Here is a 21,451-nt window from a genome sequence, read left to right as displayed (position 1 = left end):
AGGACAGCATATGCCATCAGAATGTGTGTGCTGGAATTTTCAGGAAAAGAGAAAAAGGGAAATGGAATTACATAAAACTGCATTCAAATCATATAATCACCACTTACATGGAAGAGTTTGGGATTGATTGAACTTTTTTAAAAGGGTTTAAACAGATTTAGCTTCAGTGCTAACTTCAGAAAGGATTTTATTTGAAACACAATCTACCACATTACACTTTGACCTGCAATTCTTACCTGCCCGTGGCAGGAGGCTGAGCCATTGAGGGGTCGGCACTGTGCATGACAGGCAACACACCTAGATCCATCTAGGTGTTCACGCACAGACCTGGAACACAAGCACAGGGCACAGGTATGTTATCTGAAGCACCTGACACCCCCAGAAGGGGGGTGGGGGGTAAAGTGTCTTTGCTTTGCTTGAGTCCAGGACACAAGCAAAGCAAAAATGCACGTTTATGAATTTCCAAATATTCCACTGAAAACTTATTATTGCCTTTGTTATAAGTGCATTATATGACATAGAGCAAGACACGGGGCACACCGTTCATTGCACTGAACATCAAGTTAATTATTAAAGGTCAGCTGAAACCCATGTTCATATTCTAAAGCAGAGTGTAAACAGAACATATTGTTTAATGGTCAAAGCAAATGTATTCACACAGTAATTTAGTAAGTAATTTATTAAATAGTCATGTGGAATGACTTTCCAGGCTCTAACAAGGTCCATAATATTTTCTCTTAACATAAAATTAATACTGTAAAAGACTTTATTTTGTGCCAACATCTTTTGCTGGAGCAAAAGATGTTGGCACAAAGAAGATGAAGATGAGTGTTATGATAAAAAAAGAAAAAAGAAAAGAAAGAATTAAATTTTTTTAAACTTACAGAAGTCCACACTTTGGTGACCTCAAAGCAGTTATGGCCATGATGACTTCAGTATAGTACCGTATAAAGTACAGTGAAGTAATGCAGTTCTTTGCAAACAATACAGTCCCATCCCCTCTGTGTGTTGCTGTTGTCCGTTTTTTTCTTATGTTCTTATGATTTTGTTTTTTTAAATTTTGTTTTCAGTTTTGATTTAACACTACCACAACACACAGTGGCTCTGAGTGTTGTATCTTTTTTTAAATATACAATTTCTGTACAGTGCTGTGAAAAAGGTATTTGCTCCCTTCTTGATTTCTTCATTTGTTGCATTTCAGATCAAACTAATTTTAATATTAGATGTTTGGTTTACAATTAGAAAGAGCAAAGGAAACAAAATGAATATGTAAAAAAATTACAATATTATTCCCTTAAAAATAAATGGTGTCCAGAGAGTGAGCTGCCTCGGCGGAGGTTTGTGTTTCTTGTTACTGATGAACTAGTTTTGGGAATATTACAAACAGTACACTGAATAATTATGAACATTATCAGTTGGCTTCCCACTGATTTATTGTAGTCACACCTCTACAAACACACAAACTTTCTTACCCCTGATAGACGTCACACTGCTCGACACACTCAGTGCCACGTTGGAAAGTTTGGCAGGACACACACTGGCTGGGCCCCGGACCCCAACAGCCCCCCTTACACAGTGGGTGACAAACATCTCCCTCTGCCTCTGAAAACACAGAGACAACAAAGCATGAGTCACCCTGTGACTGTATTAATCCCAAAACCACAAAGAAACCCTGCAGACCATTTTTCTTAAATGTTTATCATACGCATCCACAAATGTAAATGAAGCATCTAAACAGGATGCAGATAATCAGACAGCTGCAGGACTAAAGCGTCTAGGTTCACTTACCACACACTTGAGGGTCCTGGTTGCGGCTGACGATGCGGTGCGGACCCTGGGTGGGATGGAGGAGATTCTGCCATGGCAGTGAGCTGGTGTAGCACAGCTGTGTATTGTTGTAAATCAAGACCAAACCTCCACTGACACTGCGCAGTGACCGCAACCCGAGAGACTGGATGTTTAGATTCTGGATGGCCAGCGAGAACACACCCCTGAACGCATGGAAAGAACGTTTGAGAGTAACCGAAAAATTTAAACTTCGAGCTTTAAAGCAAACAAGAATGAAAGAATTTATTACAAACTCCTTTTATAATCAGTGTAGAAACCATTTTTCTGCACTGTATTTGATGGCCTTTGATTATGTTATTAATCTGTTTAAGCCCCAGACCTCATGTTCCTGTGTGTATATCTGTATTTCAAAAGAGGAACACTAACAAAGAAAAGTTTTTTTTTTAAAAAATGGAAGTGAGGGGGAAAAAAAAAAATCCTCAATCATGGCTCGGCCTGCAGCCAAACTGTCGAGTGACAAAGTTCACGTGAAGTTGAGTTTCTTGTGGATGAAAGGATCAAAGGAGGGCTTTCAGGAATCAGATCAGGTTTGTGTCAGTGTGAAACCAAAAGTGAATGTGGAATTAGACATTTTCAGACTTACTCATTTCAATTAAAAAAAAGTTCTTTTCTCAGTTGGAATTTAGGTAAAACTTTAAATATATATATATATATATACTGCATTAAAAAATAAATAAATCAACTGTTTCTCAACATGGGATCGGGGTTTTTATGTTTGGTATGTTTATGTGTATCTATGTGTGGTGGACCTGATTCTATTGGGGCATCTTGGCCAGGTCATGGTTGTAAATGAGAACTGGTTCTCAAACATTTTACCTGTAAAATAAAGGTTTAAAAAAAAAAATTCATCATTCATTAGAAAGCCTTTCTTGCTCATGTTCCCTGCATAAAGCCCGGTCTCTTTCTCCACAAAAATGTGATTGGCCACTTCCAATGATGGTCCTGGAGAATCACTGATCATAATGTCGCACACACCACCAACATGATCAGATCGTGCTAACTGTGACCTAGTTTAAGAATGCTAAAAAACAGAGTGCGTCTCATAGACACCGGCTGGCACATCAGCAGTGCTGGCTAATGATTAGTATTTATTACCCTGAAAATGAACAGACTGCCCCAACTGAACCAGAACAGTTTAGGGGAGAAAAAAAAAAAAAAGAGCACAAACAAAGACAGTGTTGCGCGGACACATTGGTATGTAGTGACGCATCACATGGGAAGAAAATTAAACATTCAATGAATCTATTTTATGATTTTATCTATACAGGAAAGCTTTGGACAATCTAAATGGTATAACATGGCTTTTGGTGTTCATAAATGTTTTAAATTACTTTCTCCCAGCATCATTCATTTAGTTGACTTTTTTTTTTCCTACAAGTTTTCATGCCTCTCGCTTGTTTGTGAAGAAAAATATGCTTAGCAAGCAATGCTTAGCAAGCAATGCGTAGCAAGCGTAATGTTTGTTTCCAGCTCGTTGGTAAGTTTATTGATAATAAAGCTGATAATAAAATCACCACACAGGCAAGAACCACTACAGTGCTGTGGATTGAGTGTGGTTACACAACAGGCTTATTGTGCAAACAGGCTGATGAGAGAAATGGTGGTGAGCATACAGACTAACAAACAAGCAGTTTAAAAGTCTTACTTGTAGAGCATCGTGCCTCGGATCACCTTCAGGTTCTCAAACACGCTGAGGTTGGTCCACTGCTCTGGCCAGGCATCGATGTACAAATAACCTGAAAATTTAAAGATCACACAAAGATAATGAAAGCATTCCAATAGAGACGTAAGTGTGACAAATATTATATTTTGGCTAAAAATTTATTAATATGAGACTTCAGAAGGTTTAACAAACACTGTGGTACCTGTGATTTCCTCAAGTGTCCTGAAGGCGCTCAGCTGCTCCAAAGTCAGGCCTGAAGCGTTGGTCACAGGGTCCCTGGACAACATAAGGGACCCTTTAAGTAAAATTTCAGAGCCACTTTGATAATTGGTAACAATTTCATTTTCTCTCGGCTTGTATGAAAAGTCTGATCTGAGTCCTGTGCACTACATTAACATCTTCTCCAGTTTAAACCTGGATTTTGTAAGAAATGCCTTCACCAGTCCACACAAGCCACGGGGACGATAAGATCTCTCAGGGTGATCTCGTGTCAGAGATACAGATACAGTCCGCGCAGGAAGTAATCGGAGGAATATACTGAATGTAAGCCTGTTTGTGCAGGTTCAGATCACACTAAACCATTATTGATAAAATATCTATTCATCGGCAAAATGTGCAGACAAGACAAGCTGTTCTCTGTCCACTGTATCACTGCTGATCATAGACGTTTCTCTACAGCATTTGAATCTTCTCCTGAATATTTGTGTAGAAACTGAAATTAGAGCATCAGAAATTAGAGTTTTTTTCCCCTTGGTCTGATTACGTGTGTGGGGATAGGCTCGGGTGGCAAAAGAACTATGTACAAGCTGTTGCTGCAAACTCAAATATCTGAAGTGCTGAATAGGAGGGATGTGGCTCTGCTGGTAGATTAATTCTCTGGCAATAAGGTCCTTACTGTATTTACTAAATCGTACATCATACTTTATCCACTTTATCGTCATGTTTGGAAAGCGTTGGATCTGACTTGAGTCTCTCACCATGCAAAGCTCTGAGGGCGGAAGGCCAGGCTACCAAAAATCTTCTTACACTTGTTGAACTGCTCCACATTAGAAGACGTTACCATGGTGATGCTGTTGTTGTCTGTGACACCCTGGTTGTCCATACTCAGGCCGTAACACGCTATGACACCAACCAGAAAGACAGAATGACAGCAGAAATTAACCTCAGTGAAGGAATATTGCTGATTAAACTGAACTTTATAACAACAATAATCACCTAACAACATGACTAGGAAATGATCAGTGCTGAAGGAAACAGATTAAAGATGCATTAAAGGAAACAAGTTATGCCATTCCATATTTTGTCATATACAGTAGTGTGCAAGTCTTGGGTCACCCCTTATTTCTTTAAATTTTGTTGGGAAAATGGGAAATAGGCAAAGCATTTTATGAAAACTTGTGCAGACACACATGGAAATACAGTATGTAAGGCAAAAACAGAGGCTGTACAGTTCTAATGAGCTTGTAAGTAAATATTTGGTATGACCACCTTTATTCTTCAACACATCCTGAACTCTCTAAGGCAGCTTTCTTGTAAATTTTTTAAGTAGTCTTCAGGAACAGTTCTCCAGGCTTCTTGAAGCACATTCAAAGCTCTTCTTTGGATGTTGGCTGCCTTTTGTTCTGTTCTCACTCAAGATGATCCCACACTGCTTCAATAACGTTGAAGTATGGGCTCTGGGGAGGCCAGTGCATGACTGATAGCGTTCCACTGTGTGCTTTTCTATCCAGGTATGATTTTACTGCATTGGCAGTGTGTTTGGGATCATTGTCATGCTGAAAAATGAAGCTGTTGCCAATCAGATGCCTTCCAGATGGTGTTGCATGATGGATCCAAATCTGATGGTACTCCACCGTGTTTTACAGATGGCTGCAAACACTCACTGTTCTCCCTCTCTCCTGACCTCCTCTATACATAATGATGACATTTTGAGTCAAAATTTTCAAATACGAACTCATCACTTCATAAGACCATTTGCCACTGATTCCTCAGTATTTTCTTCCTGTTTCCATTCATGAAGAAGAGCTTCTTGACAGCCACCATCCTGTGCTCCTTCATGCCATGTTTTCAAGTAATAGCTGTTTGGGAATCACCTTGTTTGTGCATAAATTCAATTTTATGCCTGTCACATTGTTATTTTTGGCATTTTTTTGTAGATTAAACTATACAAATGAGAACAAATTCTGTTTTTTTTGCGACAGGCTGCTAGTACAGTGTAATTTTACCAGCTCAGGCTTCAGCCTGCTATAAATGCTCAGGGTTTTTTTTTTTTTGTTTGTTTTTTTTTAACTCCCAGCTTGGTATGATGTCAGTACGAGTTGATATCCCTAATATGCTCATCACAGGCACACAGACTGGACCAACCTGCTGTGCAAATCTTCAAATCTATTTACAAGGGAATCAGAAAAAGGACTGGTTTAAAGCGAGAGGAGCTATAACAGCTTGTTTTCAAACAGTGGATGAGTGAAGGGCTGCACCAAGGCCGAGTATAACATGACTAAACTAACAAGCTAAGCTGATGGCAATGGGCAATCAGGCAGATCAGATTACTGAACCTGATACTAATTTGTGTAGTTAACTCAGCTGGGTAAAGACTGCTCAAATCTAGAACCATAAAATGCTTACAAGTTGAGTTTGTATTTACCTTCATGAACAGGTGAGCAGGTAAATCTAATAAAGCTGACACTGTGTGTGTGTGTGTGTTTGTAAACAACATAATGAGCCAAATGCTCATTTCCTAAGAGAAAACAGATCAACCACCTCACCTTTAGGACAGTCTCCTTCACACTTTTCACACTGCTGCGTCTCTGTTCCATCTGGTTGGGTGATGATAACTTCCTGGTTGGCTGGGGTACAAGATAAAGTACAGGCCATTTCCAACGCCAGATAGTTATCTGCAGAGAAGGAGACAAAATGTTCAAAGTGTGTGCCAGGAAAAAAAAAAAAGTCAATTAGGAATAGTGAAATCTATGAAGATTGTTGCAATTAATCACACTCTACTATAGTGGTTTTTTAAGGTAAGTTCTTACAAGGACACGTCTTAACGCAGGTGGCTCCAAAGTTAAACTTCATATTTGGGTTGGGTTGGGTCTGAAAGGTGGCAGGGTCATAGATGGTGGGTGGAGGACAGCTTTCTTTACACACACCACTGTCGTTGAAGTGACGACAAGCCTTTAGAGAGGAGGAAGGAGGAAACATGTTTTTCCAGTAGGGACACACAAAAAGTTGTTTGACAACAAGGAGATTACACTGCAGATAAATGACAAACAGGACAACAGGACTGTTTACCAGACAGTCTGAGTCTTTGGGTCCCGTGCATCCAGCAGCACACTGCAGGTGACAGCAGTCGTTGGGTAGAGGACCTTTACATCGCTGGCAGCCAGACGCACATTTAGAGCGGGTCACTTTAAACAAAAAACGTCAACATTTCAGCTACACTTCCCCTGATTTTTTTTCTAGAGAATATTAAATGTCTGTGTGCATGACTTTAACTCACGGGTCTGGCAGTCCTGAGGAGTCTCTCCCCAGCATCTTTTCCCACATGCAGAGGAACAACTTGGACCTGCACCAGAAGAAACACAGCAATAAGAAGCAGGGAAAGCTGAGTAACTTAAGCCACAATTTTACAAGAAAGAAAAAGATTCAGGAGTGTGCAGCCACTGCAGTTGATCAGAGCCGTTTGCTGGAAGGTCGAACCCTAAAAAAAAATGCGTGTAATGCACCCAAAACCAAAATCCACCATTTATGGCCATGTTAGGATTTACAGCCCCAATTCCGAAACTGGACCCTGTGTTAAAATGTAAAGAAAAACAGAATGGAAGCATCTGTAAATCTCATAAACCCATATTTTATTCACAATAGAATATCAAAAGTTTAAACTAAAAGATTTTACTATTTCATGAAAAATATTGGCTCATTTTGAACTTGATGGCAGGAACATGTCTCAAAAAAGTTGGAATGGGGGAGCAAAAGGCCAGAAAAGCCAGAAACTCAGTTTAATTGGCAACAGGTCAGTAACATTGGGTATAAAAAGAGCATCTTAGAGAGGTTTCTCAGAAGTAAAGAAGGGAAGAGGTTCACCAATCTGTAAAAAAAAAATGTGTTTACAAATTGTGGAACAATTTCAGAATAATTGTGAAGACTTTGAAATTCTTTTTTGAAAAGCATGGATACTCTGGACTAAAGTGGAGCAGGACCATCAGCTTGTTTTTCAGCAGTTCGCAAACCTTCACCTCTGATGTTCTGGAGGGGTTCACCAGTGCCTATGGAACCGGCAGCTTGGACATCTGGATGGGAATAATCAATTCTGAAAGGTATACACAGGTTTTAGAGCAACATATGCTCCCATCCAGACGTCTTTTTCAGGGAAGGCCTCGCATATTTCAGCAAGACAATGCTAAACAACATTCTGCATCTATTATAACAGCATGGCTTTGCAGTGGAAGAATCTGCCTGCCTGCAATCCAGACCTTTCACCAACTGAAAACATTCGGAGCATCGTAAAATGAAAAATACCACAAAGCAGACCCAGGACTGCTGAGCAGCTAGAATCTGATATCAGACAAGAACGGGACAAGATTCCTCTCCCAAAAGTCCAACGGCTGCTCTCCTCAGTTCCCAGATGTTTACAGACTGCAGTCCAAAGAAGAGGGGATGCTACACAGTGGTAAACATGGCCCTGAGATGTGTTGCTGCCATCAAATTCAATATTTTTCTTAAATTTCTAGATTTTCCTCAAACCTTTGATATATTTTCTTTGTTTTGTTGTGAATAAAATATGGGATTTGCAAATCATTGTATTGTTTTTCCTTATATTTTACACAGTGTCCCAACATTTTCAGAATTGAGGTTTAACACACCTCACAGGGCAGAACCCCCACCCCAATGATAGATGTATGATAGCTACAACCCACTGTATCACCAGAGGTCAGACAACATGATTATGAGATCCAGTCTATCATAACGGGAACCATAATTAACAGGAAATTGAAAATTCTAATATTAGATGGCTAACAGCTCTAAACTAACATCCTAATATTCTAATATTGGATAATTAGCCCCGATGTACACACACAGCATGGTCGTATTGCACATTTGTGTGTATTCCATCACGACAGTGTAAATTTCATGCATGTATTGATAATGCATTATAAGATGGCTCCTCATTCATCTGTTTTCCAGACTTCCTCCATGAGACCAATAAGTTTTCTTTTAATACGCGTTTTCCTCAGTCTGAAATTAATTCTTCTGTGCTACCCAGTACATTGTTAACTATTACAGTCAGTCAGCTGCTCACAGTTAGGAGCCCGAGGCTGCAGTTGGTGTCCCTTGGCGTAGCCATTCTGCTCATCCAAGATGTCCGTCAAATTGATGTGCTGGGGGTCTGGGAAGCACAGCTGGGGGTTTCCCCAAATATACACGGCACCCAATAGGATCTCTGCAGAACAGACAAAACATAAAAGTGACTCAAAAACTTAGAGTAGATAACAGATGCCAAATGAAAAGGTCCTCTGTTCTTACAAGTCTTCCAATGAAACACTTCAGTGTTTTAAAGTTGGCAGCTGATAATAATAAAATGAGCCCCAGCCCCAGACTTGTCACAACAGATTATGCTGAATTTGAGGAAAACCTCTGACCTGTGAGGCTACGAAGCCGTAGCGTCCTCAACCCAAGACCGGCATGGGCGTTATCCAGCACAGCCAGCGCGTAGCTGGAGTTGTACAGCTGGCTGCCTCTTATGATCCGAAGATTGTCCAAGGGCAACAGGCTCACTGAAACATGAGCAACGAGTACATAACCCTGTACCTCCACAATCCCCTGGTGACAAAGAGATGAAGAGAGAGAAAGATAAGAAACAAGTGGGTTGTCTAAAACCACTGGACCATTTTCTTTGTGTTTCCATTCAAGCTATACCTGCAGGAAGGAGAGGTCGGGGTTTCCATGGATGTGTGTAATCTCCAAGTTTCCATGAACAACCTGGCAACCAGTATAGAGCAGCCTCAGGGTCTCGTAGTGGTTTTCCAGGCTGGAGGGCAGGGCCAGCTTCATGTCTGTACCCCGGCAGACTGCAAGAGACATAAGCAGAGATGCACTGACTGCAATTTTCTTGGCAGATTTCGACTTCTTTCTAAGTGTGACCCGCCAATGCCGATTTTCTTTCCAACAACTACAAATGAGAGCATACACAAGCAAAAAATTTACTTTGCTTCAGCATTTTATTCTCATAACAAAAGAAGTGATTAAACTTTGCAATTTCCCCAAAACTGCAGTAAATTATAGGACTTTCACTGAAACAAATACTGGAAAGAGATAATATTAATTAGCTGCTGTAAACCCACATTTACCTGACATATTTCACCTTACCAAACAAAAGCAGGTGCAACAGATATGAACAGATGTATGTAACAAAACAAATACCAGTTACTTACATCATATTTCAGTATAAAATGGGCTCCCTGCAAGAAAAACTAAATGACTTACAGTACACTGCAAAAGCTTTGAGTCACTCCTCATTTCTTTATAAGTTTTTGGACATCCAAATCCAAGTATTTTCAACACTTATTTCTTTTTTTTTGGTTTCTTTTCCATATGTGTAGACACCTAAGTGGTAATGAATGTGAGGATTGGACTCCACATAGCTTGACTCCATCTATTTGCAAGTAGCCTTGAATGTGTACTCTGAAATATAAGCCACATGCACAGCCTCCGCCTGTCTCTTAGCATACATGATATATTTTCCCCTGGCAGCAGAGAGCACAGATTCCCCTCAGTGGGTCACACACAGAATTACATTTGGGGGTCATAGAGCATTACAATTCACAGGGGCTTTTGCAGGCACATAGCTCTCATGCCTTAGCAAGTAGTCACACGGTGCACAGTCCCTCCTCTCTAGAGGTTATAAATGACTTCCTCTGGCTCCTTTCCAACAGCCCCTCAATAAGCAACCCACTTTTCTTTAGTGAAGCTACTCACCCTCACTACTGAGCCATCTCTCTCTCTCTCTCGCTCCCATTTTGGAAAAGACAGAAGCAGACACATCACAGGAAGAACAGGAAGCACTGGCAGGCAGGAGAAGGCCGATTTTCATGATGCAGTGAGGTTCCCGACAAACTTCAGGAGATACGTCTTATTGTGTGCGCGCCTGCCACGCGTAAAGTTTCCAGGAGATGGCAGAGCACACAGAACTTGACCCATATTACAGCTCCCGCAACTCGGCTAAGAAGTACTGAAGCATTACTAAGGGCCGCATTAAAATCTGACAGCAAGCTACTGTGGTAAATATGTCTATGATTAACCGTGTGGCTGCCAAAAATACACACCCAGCCGCTGCAGCTTGTGTCAAATAACAAATCAAATGACTAATCACTGACTCCTTCAATAATGCCATCATGGAAAATAGTTTTAAAAGTCAAGCCAAGAGTGGAGATGTGCTCTCATTCTCTAACATTTTAATCATTTCTTAATAAGAAAGAATATCTAAACAGAAACAGACTCCCTGAGAGTCACACAAAACACACAAAAGCTGGTCATCTCTAGCTCTGGGGATTAGGGAAATGTGCTGTAACAGAGAGCTCAACCGAGCACATTTTCCATTTCTAAAAAGTGTGCGTAAAGCCTGTCCTCAGCTTCCTCTCCTTTTATTCCCTCATTGTTTGCTCTCCAAAAGTCTCTCAGCAACGTCTGTGTGTGCGTGGACTTGTGAGGAGCTGCCTCCAACCTCCCAGCCTAAAATACTCTCTCTTGTATCACTCACATTACTCAGCCTTCCTACTGTCAAGAAACTATCCCTATTTTCCCCATGTGAAATTCACTCACTGCATCTTCAAAGGTTTACAGCACATCCGCTCTGCTCACTTCTGTCGTTCAAATTCTCTCAGAGTCTGAGTTGTTGCTCAACTGCATTCAACCTCTGGGAAGAGTAATTTAATATAAAGGTGTGTGTCAGCATATCTAAAAGATGACACACATATTTATGGATTTCACAAGTAAAAGAGGGGGATGGGGTGAGCAACACATCCAAGTCTTGATCAAAGTTAGGGTGACCCCTGACCTTCCAGTTCACAAGGTGACTGCACGCTGAGTCGCATGATGCAAAAAGGACCTCACACAAACACACGTAGTTACGTTCATTAGTGCTGACTGCTGCACAGCATGTAATGGCAATTTGCCACTGGAAACTTTCACTGCTCTGGTGTTTTGGTAGTGAAGAACAACAGTGAGGGAAGTGTTTCTACTTTCCTGCCTGTTCCTCTGAATTTTGACCGTACTCACAATCTTTTAAGTATGAATTAAGGGCAGCCACATTCATTGTTCTGACAATATCACAGCGGCAAGAAAATGAACTTGATTCAAAGTTCACAAATATAGATTTCCCCATATTTCAGTCCACTTGCCCACTTGTTCACTCCCTCACTCACTAGTGAAGACGTGCAGACAGCTTTTGATGCATTTTGGACACAATCTGTAGTGCTGCTACATAATTACTCGCCGGATATTTCTAATTAGTTCTGTTGTTAAAAGAGCAGCAGCTGCACTGCATTTGAGCTGTGGAAACCTCAACTCCGCTATTTTTGGATAAGTACATGGTGTCACTAATGCATCTGCCCATAACATTTAAAGAAGAATTTAGAACACAAATCTGTGCACAGAGAAATTTATTTAAAACATGCTTTTGCTGAACTGCACCCTCTTACATATGCATAATGGAAACTGTAGCTTCAATTGTGCTATTATTAATTAATGTCGCCCCTTAAAGTTACTTGAATATTCCATAAGCAAGTTACTTTTTTACATAATGATCTACTGGGATTTTCCTCACGCAACCATCACTAGGATTTAGAAAGAAAATATCCAGTGGCAAAAGTGCCGTGCTGATGTTAGAGGTCAGGCTGCTTCAAGCTGATAGGAAGACAACAGTAACTCAAATAACCACTTGTTACACCCAAGGTATGCAGAAGAGCATCTTTGAACACATAACATATCCAACCTTGAAGCAGAAGACCGCACCATGTGCCACTGCTGTCAGCTATGAACAGGAAACTGAGGCTACAATTCCCTGGGGCTCACCAGAACTGGACAATAGAAGCAGCAACCTTGCTTCACCACTTCAGGCTCCTGGTGGTGGAGTAATGGTGTGGGGACATTTTCTTTGAGCCTCTTAAGCATCATTTAAACACCAAAGTCTAGCTGAGGATTGTTGCTGACCACAGTGGATCCATCATCTGATGGCTGCTTCCAGCAGGATAACACAAAGTCTCAAAGCTCAAATCATGCCATGACAATGAGTACATTGTACTCAAATGGCCTCCAGAGCCACCAGATCCCAATCCATTTGTGATGTGGTGGTGAAAGAAGTTCATGTCATTAGATGTGCAGCTACAATCCTGCAGGAACTGTGTCATGCTATCATGTCAATATGGACAAAAATCTCTGAGGAATATTTCCAGCACCTTGTTGAATCTATGCCAGGAAGAATGAAGGCAGCTCTGAAGGCAAAAGGTAGTCCAACCTGGTACTAGCAAGGTGTAATGAAGTGCCCGGTGAGTGACACGCACACACAGGCACACACACCTACACACGCGCGCAAACACACACACCAGAGGAGCAGAGGAGAGGAACCACTGACTATTTGAGAAGTGTGAAAATTGCAAAATTTGCTTATCAGTTATTCTCAAAAGGGTAAGAAAAAAATCATCACATCGCCACACCAGACAGCCATTTTTTTCCTATAAAGATAAACAGGACACAATGAATGATGCCGCTCACTGATGAGTCACTTGCCATGTTTAAGTGGATGCAAGTAATCAGATTAAAAGCCTGATGGGAATAAAAATGCTTCACATGAACATGCCAATGAGAAGATTCTGACCGGATCAGGCTCCTTCAGATCAAAATTCCCTTCTAATTGAGACAGGTGGGTTATACCAATCGTTAAAAGGATAAGTGTGTGTGTAAGCACTTCTTACAATGTTTGGGGTGACATTATCCTTACTGCGCATGTCTGTTACATCAGCGCAATGAGAACTCAATGCACGTCCATTCGAAAAAGAAAAATGACAAAAAAAAAGTCACAAATGCGAGAGAGGCATGAAACTGAAACTTGTGGCACGCAGTAAGGTGCTGATAAAAAGGAGAAATCCAGACAGTAGCATTTGTTTGCATCATAAATCGCAACTTCTTCTACTATTTCTGAAAAAGAACAACCAGTCACACTCACATTCACACCTATGGGCAATTTGGAATCCCTGATTAACCCCACTAACTGCATGTCTTTGGACTGTGGGAGGAAACCGGAGAACCCGGAGAAAACCCATGCAGACATGCAAACATACAAACTCCACACAGAAAGGCCCGGGCCAATGTGGATTTGAACCCAGACCTTCTCGCTGAAAGGCAGCAGTGCTAACAGTGCCCAGATTAATAATAACTAATGATTAAATGCAGAGTGGTGCATAAACACAGAATGTGTGAAAAGAGGTGAGTGAAGATGAAACGCTCAGTCCATCATGGGAACCCCCCCCAGCAGCCTAGGCCTATTGCAGCATAACTAAGGGAGGGTTCAGAGTCACCTGATACAGCCCTAACTATAAACTTTATCAAAAAGGAAAGTTTTAAGCCTAATCTTAAAAATAGAGAGGGTGTCTGTCTCCCCAGTCCAAACTGGGAGCTGGTTCCACAGAACAGAGGTGGTCCCAACTTTGTGGGAACAGTTTGGGGATGGCCCCTTCCTGTTCCAACATGACTCAGCACCAGTACACAAAGCAAGGTCTGTAAAGACATGGATAAGTGTGTTTGGTGTGGAAGAACTTGATTGGTCTGCACAGATAACCTGACAGAACACCTTTGCAATGAATTAGAGTGAAGACCGTGAACCAGGTCTTCTCGTCATCGCGCTTCTGGAAGAATGTTTATGGGAATTTCTGACCACACTCCTAAACCTTGTGGAAAGCCTTCCCAGAAGAGTTGAAGCTGTTATAGCTGCAAAGGGTGTGCTGACATCATATTAAACCTTATGGATTAAGAATAGGATATCACTCAAGTTCATATGTGTGTGAAGGCAGACAAGCAAATACTTTTGGCAATATAGTGTGGAACTCCATAATTAACCTTAGTGCATGAAGAAAACTCCCCATTTACATGAACAAATTGGAGTCTATTAGATAAATATGTTTCAAACCACTGCAGCGTAGTACCTTTAATGCCTATGGCATGCTCTAATCTCTGTAATAAAATATTATGGTCAACAGTATCAAACGCTGCATTGAGGTCTAGCAGGACAAGCACAGAGATGAGTCCACAGCCAGAGGCCATAAGAAGATCACTTGTAACCTTCACTAATGCTGTTTCTGTACTGTGACAAATTCTGAAATCTGATTGAAACTCTTCAAATAAACCGTTCCTCTGTAGATGATCAGTCAGCAGTTTTAAAAATCAGATCTACTGGAAAACCATGCTTCACATTCATACATGTGAAAAGTGGTGGAATTAGCTCTGTAAAGAGAGAGTGTTTAAATGAGAATGTTTCAAGTCCTGCTTCTCTTCTTGTTATGTTATCTGGATGTGAATGTTGGATTCTGCTGGAGTCTGTCAAACACAGTCCACCCAGTTATGAAAAGTGAAAAAAAAAATGCACATATTTCAGAAAATATTCGGAATAGTTGGCATTAACTTTTCAAAAATCATAGCCTGACAGTCCATTTACATGTGCAAGCTGTTCTGTGGCAAGGTGTGAAAATAGGCTAGGCTTGATTTTCTCTCTATCAGTGCCTCTGAGGAAAGTTTACCTCATAATGTTATCTCCATATTTAACTTCAAGCCCTCAAGAGCCAAACAGTTTTACCTTCAGATATGATAACAACAACTTCTTTTCAATCTTTTATATGTTGTTTACTTCAGATTTAACTTCACTAGTAGTTTAAGCACAGTAGTAGAAGCTTGTTTACCAATTCTGACTTTACAAAACTAGAATAACCACTTTGAGGCTTCTGGTATGCCTTAGCAAACCAGTCAAATAACAGTTTATGTCCATGTCTATCAACACTTAACACGAATGCAGTGATGACTTGAAGGATATTTATCATATGGAGAACATTATGTCACTTTTGATCCTTTGGTTATAACATATCACTGTGCACATTTGTTTCTGAGTTACAACCGGAAAAAAAAGCATGTTTTCTGGGATCACAGTGACCTTTGACTGCCATATTCTAATCAGTACATCCTTGAGTCCAAGCGAACTTTGTGCCCAGTTTAAAGAAACTTCCTCAAAGAGTTATCAGTTCCTCAAGAATGCCACAGAGTGACGTGCGCACAGATGGACAGACGGAAAGCACAGTGCCCCCCCAAGCCAAGGCTGTCACATAAAAAGATAACACTGCTGAACTGATGAATCAGGTGATGATAACTGAACAGAAAGTTGATCGTCCAGTCCCTGTTACAACACACAGTGCGTGGCATTCCTGTTAAACACAAAGTACTGTCACACTCTCTCTGCAGAATAGCACAAACTAAATGACTAAATGAATGCAGTAAGATATTGTAGGACTTACAAGTGCATATGGCCAACCAATATAAATACTTTCACACAGTCAAAAGAGCTTTAAAAACTTGAACTGTAAGATATTTAAAGTTTGAGCATTGATCGACTAATTACACTTGTTTCAGCTCTCAGGAAACGTCACCAAACGTGAAAGAGCATCAAGTACTGACAGGTAATGCCAGTGTGGAAGAAATGACTCCTGATTTGATCTGGATCTGGCTTCCAGAGAGTTTGCAGTGTCTGTAAGCTGACTGTGCCTGTGTTTGTACAAATGGGCTGCTTGAGACCGAAAACTGAAAGCCAGCTTAAAGCCACACCTGTGCGTGGCAGAGTGCCAGTTAGCACAGGGAGTGTGTGGAGTGCGTGTGTGTGTTTACCAGTGTGTGTTTACTAGTGTGTGTACAGTGACAGATACAAACGCAATGCTGCTGCAGGACTTGGACTGAATCACGGTGGAAAAGCCTGCCGCGTGACACACCGGAACAATTGGCTCTCCTCTGATGGGCTAGATCCTCCAAAGCTCCACAAACAGAACGAGCTGATCCAGCAGGACTTTCGCTCTGCGTTTATTAACCCTCAGATTTTCACACGGCAGCGCTGATTGTACCGCTGCCCTAATCCTAGCAACGTGTCTTGCATAAACTTCACATTTCTCCCAACCTCCCAGAACACATTCTTTCTACCTCTTCACTCTAAGAAAGAAAAAAACAGGTATTGCTCAACAGACAAGCAGAACAGGATTTGTACTGTACTGGAGCCATGAACTCCTGTCACAGACTACGATCACCAAAAACACCAGCACATCTGAAAGTCTCCTGACTTCTTTCTACATATTAATCCCAGTTTTGAATGCATCTGCATCCAAAGTCAAAAGGAAGGAGTCAGCATTAGGAAGCTGCATTAAGGTGGTGGGAGTCAAAACTCATGTAAAAATAACGTCAGCTCAATTTCTGCTATTATTTTAGAATAACAGGCTAAGTCATAATTCCTGTTATTGAAAATCCATGATAGGATTACAGTGATTGATAAAATACATATATACTGTCCAGACTGAAGCTGGATAGCTGTAAGTTTTACTGCAATCTATTTCATTAGCAATACACTGTATACCTTACTATGCAGCACTGAGTTGCTCTTTGTTGTGAATTAGTGACAAATTAAAGGAAAAGTCACCATCACAGTTTCGGTGCACCTTGGCTCAACTCTCCCAGAACCTCAGTAAAACTGGTGGAGCGTTCAAGCATCACCCCCCACCCCACAAAAAAACAAACACATTACCTCTTTTTTTTTTTTTTTATTCATTTTTTTGCATTGCTGATGGTGGTGGAGAGTGCTGTCTAAACCGTCAGTCCAGAATCTTCTCCATAGGCTCAAGGAAACAAAATCCAGCTAAAGCAGCTCCTTTATTCACAAGGGGTCACCACAGCAGGTAGTTCCACATGTTTGATCTGGCAGTTTGTTTGTTTTGGTTTTGGTTTTATATGTCAGAATCCCTTCCTGATGCAACCCCAAAGGGAACACGTAGTTCTGACAGAGAAGCTGATGGTCTGGCAAAGACAATCTGAACAGAGTGGTCTATTCTTCTAACGCATGCCAATCCCCACTTGTTTGGATCAACATGTTACACTCCTTGTCCAGAGCATTTAAGAACTCTTAACATAGCTAAAAGAAGATGTTTAGCCAAGTTTTGCCAATGTAGGGAAAAGCCTGTAGCTTAAAGCTAACCCTGACAGTATTCTGTAGCTGATAGACAACAGCTGGTGCTCTGCCAAAAAAGTTCCAGGTGCAGAATTTTCACTCTGTGCGGGCAGCTACACAGACAGAAATAGACTGAATAAAGCTATCCAGTGACCCCTCATGCCTTATGGATGTAGGCATTTTCATCCTGGAAGAGACCATTCCCGTCAGGACTTTCTCCTGCTTTTCCACTGGATAAAGCTCACACTGCTTTGCATTGACCATTCTTTCTAATGTGGAAAGTGGGCTCAAACCATGCCAGCAAGATGCCCCCTCAGCATCACAGAGCCATGGGTGAGATATTCAGGTCTGAGCGTACACTACACATGCACCCTGCCACCTGTTGAGAATATGAAAAAGGAGGACTCCTGTGACCATATGACCTTTACCACATCGCTGTAGACCAGTGTCTAAGGTGTTTACACAACTGATCTCTCAATTTAATTCATCTTTGCAATGAGGAGTTTATACCCTGCATCCCTACTATATTACTGAGTAACTATCCAAAGTCTGCTCACGATGACGTCTCAGTCAACTGAAGAAAGAGATGCTCCTCGTTTTATTTACATGTTGCACTAGTGCAGTAACATTACAGCATCAGTGTGGACAATCGGTGACAATGTCTGACCTTTCTTATTCATGTCATTCCCACCGATCTAAATGCAGACACCACTTTAATCACTGATCTGAGTAAAACATTGCACCAACTGAACAGTCTTTGCAATCTGTGTATGAACCCTCAGTGAAAAGCACAGAATGTGAATGGATCTCAACTGCTAAATTGGACCATACGGTGCACCTCTGTGGCAGCATTTGAATTAGTGTTTTCTTCACACACACACATTCAGGTTTTTCCTTTGATCTGTCACCCTCTGGCATACAGCACTGCAAAATATGTTTATACTCTGCAATGCTCCATTGGGGATAATACTCCAAATGCTCTTTTAGGTTTGTAATTGGCAATTTTTCTGCTAGATTTTAATTAGTTTTAAATCATTTCAATGATCTCGTTAATTAACTCTTTATTTTACAATGCACAGAAAATGAAATAGCAATCATTTTTAGAAAAAAATGATCGCGTAAAGAGAGGTAGTATCAGCTTTTTTTTTAAAAAAAAAAATACATTCTAGTTTTTGTTTTTATTATAATGAAAATACAACACAAGTATGGGATTTAGGGTTTGAAAAGGCCATTTTTACCCTTTACTTCTAACATCCTGTAGACAAGGGATACTTAATGTGCTTTACCCGGGGGGGCACTTTCACAAAAATAGCATCAAACCAAAGGTCAATTAATAAACAATAATTATCAGAACAAATGAATAAGCAGTAAAGAGAGCAAACTTCTTTCTTTTAAATCACATTTTTAAATTAAGGGCCTTGGTGGAAGGACACTCGGCTCATATCATAGATAAATAATTCACAAGGTGCCACTGCATTTTAGTTACAAATGGTTTGAAAGTTTACACTGCATTAAAAATAGCTGCAACCTCTTTGGTTTTATTGAGAAGCCAGCCGGCACCCTATACTGGGCCTGATTTGTCCTGAGGGCCACAAGTTGAGTATCACTGTTACAAACCTTTCATTAATTATGGGAAAATAAATCAGCAAGTTAATCAATAATGGAAATAACAGGTCTTATCTTAATTATTTCACCATGATGTCATTCTATTAAACGCAAACAAGGCAGCTGAGATCATTAAATACTGAGAGTTTAGATTTCCTCTGGGGTTTGTTCCTTTCTACTCTAAATGTATGCTAAAGAGAAGTCAAACAAAAGGAAACCACAGAAGAAGGGGTTGAAAGTCTCCTCGAAGGATGGTAACGATGCCCTGCTGGTGGTCCCTCTCTCAGCTTGGGGTGCGTTAGATCACTAACACGCAGTCTAGACTGGTGAGTCACAGCGGGCTGAGTTATCCTGCCACCGGGGCCAGTTCAGTAGGACTTAATCACTGCACAGTGAGTTTCACCCAGTGGGTGCACTGGAGTGTGACAAGGACATGAACTCTATGGATACAAAGGCTACTGAACACTCACACTCACACACACACACACGGAAGGCATAAGAGTTTGTCTCTAATGCTTCATAACTGAAAGTAAGACTGCTGAGATTCATCCACTTAATGTGCTGCTTAACTCTGGGACCAGTCAGCGCGCTCTCACCGAACTGATGCTCCACAGATTGAGTAAAGTGCACCAACCAGTTCCCACCAACAATGCAGTCATATTTGAAAAACACTTCACCTGTGACTATAGGCTTTGTTTACGTGTGTGCTTGTGTGTGTGATGGTGGCGAGGGCAGCTAATAAAACAGACAGTTGTTTGTACTTAGATTATTCATTTTAGTCATGAAGAGGACTTGAATAACAAACCCAAAAGAGGCTCTTTCATTTAATTCCTCCTTTACAAAGCTACGTGAAGGCCTCCACTCTCAGCAGGCTTTTAATTTCTAACTGTGCACATCGATAAAAGCCAGCAGCTGGATGTCAATAAAGTCTGCAATGCAGGATAAATGCTGTTATTGGGTTCAGATTGTTTTTGCCTTTAGTGAATGCCAATAAAAATGGCTTTTAAAATCAGCCGGCTATGCTTATTGATATCCCTGAACACACTTTCAGTTAGCTCTCGTTTTACTGGCATGCGCTCAAGCTCGAAGTGTGACAAGTGGCCCCCTCTATCACACAATGTCCCCTTTAGAGCCAGGAGTGAATAATTGACATCGTCATGATCCTTGGCCCACAATGCACTGCCTGTTAGTGTTTTGTTTTTGTTTACAGCGAAGCGGCGAAACGTCCGCCTTAAGTGCACAAGTCAGTTGTGTCGCAAAGCTGCAAAGCAGGTTCTCATATTTCTTACCTGTGAGAGTTTCTACGGTGTGTTTATCTCAGCAAATAAACGTGTTTCATGTTGCAAGACGGAAGATTTTATTTTATTTTTTTATATATTTTTTAGTCCCTACTGTAAATCTAGTGCGAGGCTGCTTTGTGACAGGTGTGATTTTTTTTCCTACTAATCAGCGCTTCATAAATCCCAGGAGGACTGAGAGAACCAGGCTGCGGAGACACGGAGGAATGTAGTCCTCCGGACCAGAAAGAAGCTCCAACATTTCCTGAAATAACCACCAGCACACTCTGTCGTCTTCCTAACGCGCCGCGTGTCTATTTTGCCGACGGTGGAGGCATTACAGACCGGGAAAAGCGCTGAAAGTTACCCACCTTCTCTGCCCAAAGCGCCCGTCACTCCGAGCAGCACGGCCGCGACAAACACCAAACTTCTCGCCGCCTCCATCTGCCGAGACCCGGCGCTTCTAGTCCATTTGAAGCGCACAGAGATTAAGTTTTTGCATCTCATTTAGTGTTAACTGTCGTTTCTGGAACCGTGTGGAGTTGTTGCTCGTCTCCCAATCTCAGTCACTTCCTCTCATGAATTCGCTGCCTGTTGGTAGTAAACGCGTAACAGCGCGCAGAAACGGGGGCGCGCTCCCGTGAAGGCCTGAACGGGGAGTGGCAGGTTGAGTCAACCCGCCCTCACTCCAGTCTGACTTATCCAACCTAACGCAATTCATCCTAGTTGTTTCTCATATCATTAATGCCTAAAAATCACCTTCAAAACTTAAACAGCGGTGGATCAAAGCGTCAAATATGAGGAACAAATGCCGGAAGACAC

The 21,451-nt window shown here is 41.2% G+C and overlaps 1 protein-coding gene across 2 annotated transcripts in view; it reads right to left on the bottom strand.

Annotated features, from left to right (window-relative positions):
• erbb2 (erb-b2 receptor tyrosine kinase 2) overlaps positions 1–21,231 on the bottom strand; it is a 29,387-nt gene extending 8,156 nt beyond the window's left edge. For both annotated transcript variants that reach the window (XR_004021479.1, XM_030754954.1), the window contains exons 1-14: positions 21,001–21,231; positions 9,425–9,576; positions 9,148–9,328; positions 8,808–8,948; positions 7,008–7,073; positions 6,800–6,915; positions 6,541–6,682; positions 6,277–6,405; positions 4,489–4,630; positions 3,714–3,787; positions 3,494–3,584; positions 1,789–1,991; positions 1,473–1,602; positions 237–327 (exon numbers count right to left, since the gene is read on the bottom strand). Coding sequence is in view for 1 of the 2 variants with exons in the window: in XM_030754954.1 (XP_030610814.1) it covers positions 237–327; positions 1,473–1,602; positions 1,789–1,991; positions 3,494–3,584; positions 3,714–3,787; positions 4,489–4,630; positions 6,277–6,405; positions 6,541–6,682; positions 6,800–6,915; positions 7,008–7,073; positions 8,808–8,948; positions 9,148–9,328; positions 9,425–9,576; positions 21,001–21,136 (1,794 nt within the window). In the remaining variant the exon portion in view is untranslated. The remainder of the gene's footprint in view (positions 1–236; positions 328–1,472; positions 1,603–1,788; positions 1,992–3,493; positions 3,585–3,713; positions 3,788–4,488; positions 4,631–6,276; positions 6,406–6,540; positions 6,683–6,799; positions 6,916–7,007; positions 7,074–8,807; positions 8,949–9,147; positions 9,329–9,424; positions 9,577–21,000) is intronic.
• Between the last annotated feature and the right edge of the window lie 220 nt (positions 21,232–21,451).

Source organism: Archocentrus centrarchus, chromosome 19 (genome assembly GCF_007364275.1).
Source record: "Archocentrus centrarchus isolate MPI-CPG fArcCen1 chromosome 19, fArcCen1, whole genome shotgun sequence".
Classification (NCBI taxonomy): Eukaryota; Metazoa; Chordata; class Actinopteri; order Cichliformes; family Cichlidae; genus Archocentrus; species Archocentrus centrarchus.
This window is presented reverse-complemented; position numbering and strand designations above follow the sequence as displayed.